The sequence below is a fragment of the Schistosoma mansoni genome, assembly GCF_000237925.1.
Source record: "Schistosoma mansoni, WGS project CABG00000000 data, supercontig 0478, strain Puerto Rico, whole genome shotgun sequence".
Lineage (NCBI taxonomy): Eukaryota > Metazoa > Platyhelminthes > Trematoda > Strigeidida > Schistosomatidae > Schistosoma > Schistosoma mansoni.
The window spans coordinates 1566-3220 of NW_017386302.1; the positions used below are offsets into that span (position 1 = coordinate 1566).

General features: G+C 41.6%; 1 protein-coding gene across 1 annotated transcript; it reads right to left on the minus strand.

Annotated features, from left to right (window-relative positions):
* Window positions 1-1387: 1387 nt before the first annotated feature.
* On the minus strand, window positions 1388-1594 carry Smp_184640 (hypothetical protein; the record flags this gene model as incomplete). Its single annotated transcript, XM_018792205.1, has 1 exon — window positions 1388-1594. One exon carries the CDS (start codon window positions 1592-1594, stop codon window positions 1388-1390), a length of 207 nt encoding a protein of 68 aa, XP_018644059.1.
* Window positions 1595-1655: the final 61 nt, after the last annotated feature.

Sequence of the window (1655 nt, forward strand, 5' to 3'; positions counted from 1 at the left end):
TTGAGTGTGTAATTTGTGGTGGTCCATGTGCACAAGCAACGATTCCATGTGCACATTGGTCCAACACAACCACACAATCAAATGCATCATCACATTCGCTCACTGCCTCTTCAATCCAGGTGTGAATGTCATTGCAACCACAAACTCTCGAATTGGCATTATCACACATTTGTGAAACTCTACACAAGTACGCAGCACAACTCATCTGCACATCCGATTCACAATTCTCATTGTCACAGTCGATATCCACATAAATCTTATTCCTGTCACATGAGTCATCAAGCACATAAGAATGAGAAACGCAAATTTCACTCGAAAATATTCCGAAGACATTCGATCAGTGATATGTGTGAAGAAAGAATTATATGTTGTTGAATGAGTTCACCACTCGACATTCAACTCAATGTTCGAAATGATAATCAAAATTGTGGTGGTGATTAGGACGCAATGCATGGTTGAGAGGATGGAGTATGAATTGAGTGTGTAATTTGTGGTGGTCCATGTGCACAAGCAACGATTCCATGTGCACATTGGTCCAACACAACCACACAATCAAATGCATCATCACATTCGCTCACTGCCTCTTCAATCCAGGTGTGAACGTCATTGCAACCACAAACTCTCGAATTGGCATTATCACACATTTGTGAAACTCTACACAAGTACGCAGCACAACTCATCTGCACATCCGATTCACAATTCTCATTGTCACAGTCGATATCCACGCAAACCTAATTCCTGTCACATGAGTCATCAAGCTCATAAGAATGAGAAACGCAAATTTCACTCGAAAATATTCCGAAGACATTCGATCAGTGATATGTGTGAAGAAAGAATTATATGTTGTTGAATGAGTTCACCGGTCGACATTCAACTCAATGTTCGAAATGATAATCAAAATTGTGGTGGTGATTAGGACGCAATGCATGGTTGAGAGGATGGAGTATGAATTGAGTGTGTAATTTGTGGTGGTCCATGTGCACAAGCAACGATTCCATGTGCACATTGGTCCAACACAACCACACAATCAAATGCATCATCACATTCGCTCACTGCCTCTTCAATCCAGGTGTGAACGTCATTGCAACCACAAACACTCGAATTGGCATCACCACACATTTGTGACACTCTACACAAGTACGCAGCACAACTCATCTGCACATCCGATTCACAATTCTCATTGTCACAGTCGATATCCACGCAAACCTAATTCCTGTCACATGAGTCATCAAGCTCATAAGAATGAGAAACGCAAATTTCACTCGAAAATATTCCGAAGACATTCGATCAGTGATATGTGTGAAGAAAGAATTATATGTTGTTGAATGAGTTCACCGGTCGACATTCAACTCAATGTTCGAAATGATAATGAAAATTGTGGTGGTGATTAGGACGCAATGCATGGTTGAGAGGATGGAGTATGAATTGAGTGTGTAATTTGTGGTGGTCCATGTGCACAAGCAACGATTCCATGTGCACATTGGTCCAACACAACCACACAATCAAATGCATCATCACATTCGCTCACTGCCTCTTCAATCCAGGTGTGAACGTCATTGCAACCACAAACTCTCGAATTGGCATCACCACACATTTGTGACACTCTACACAAAGTACGCGGCACAACTCATCTGCACATCCGATTCACAATTCTC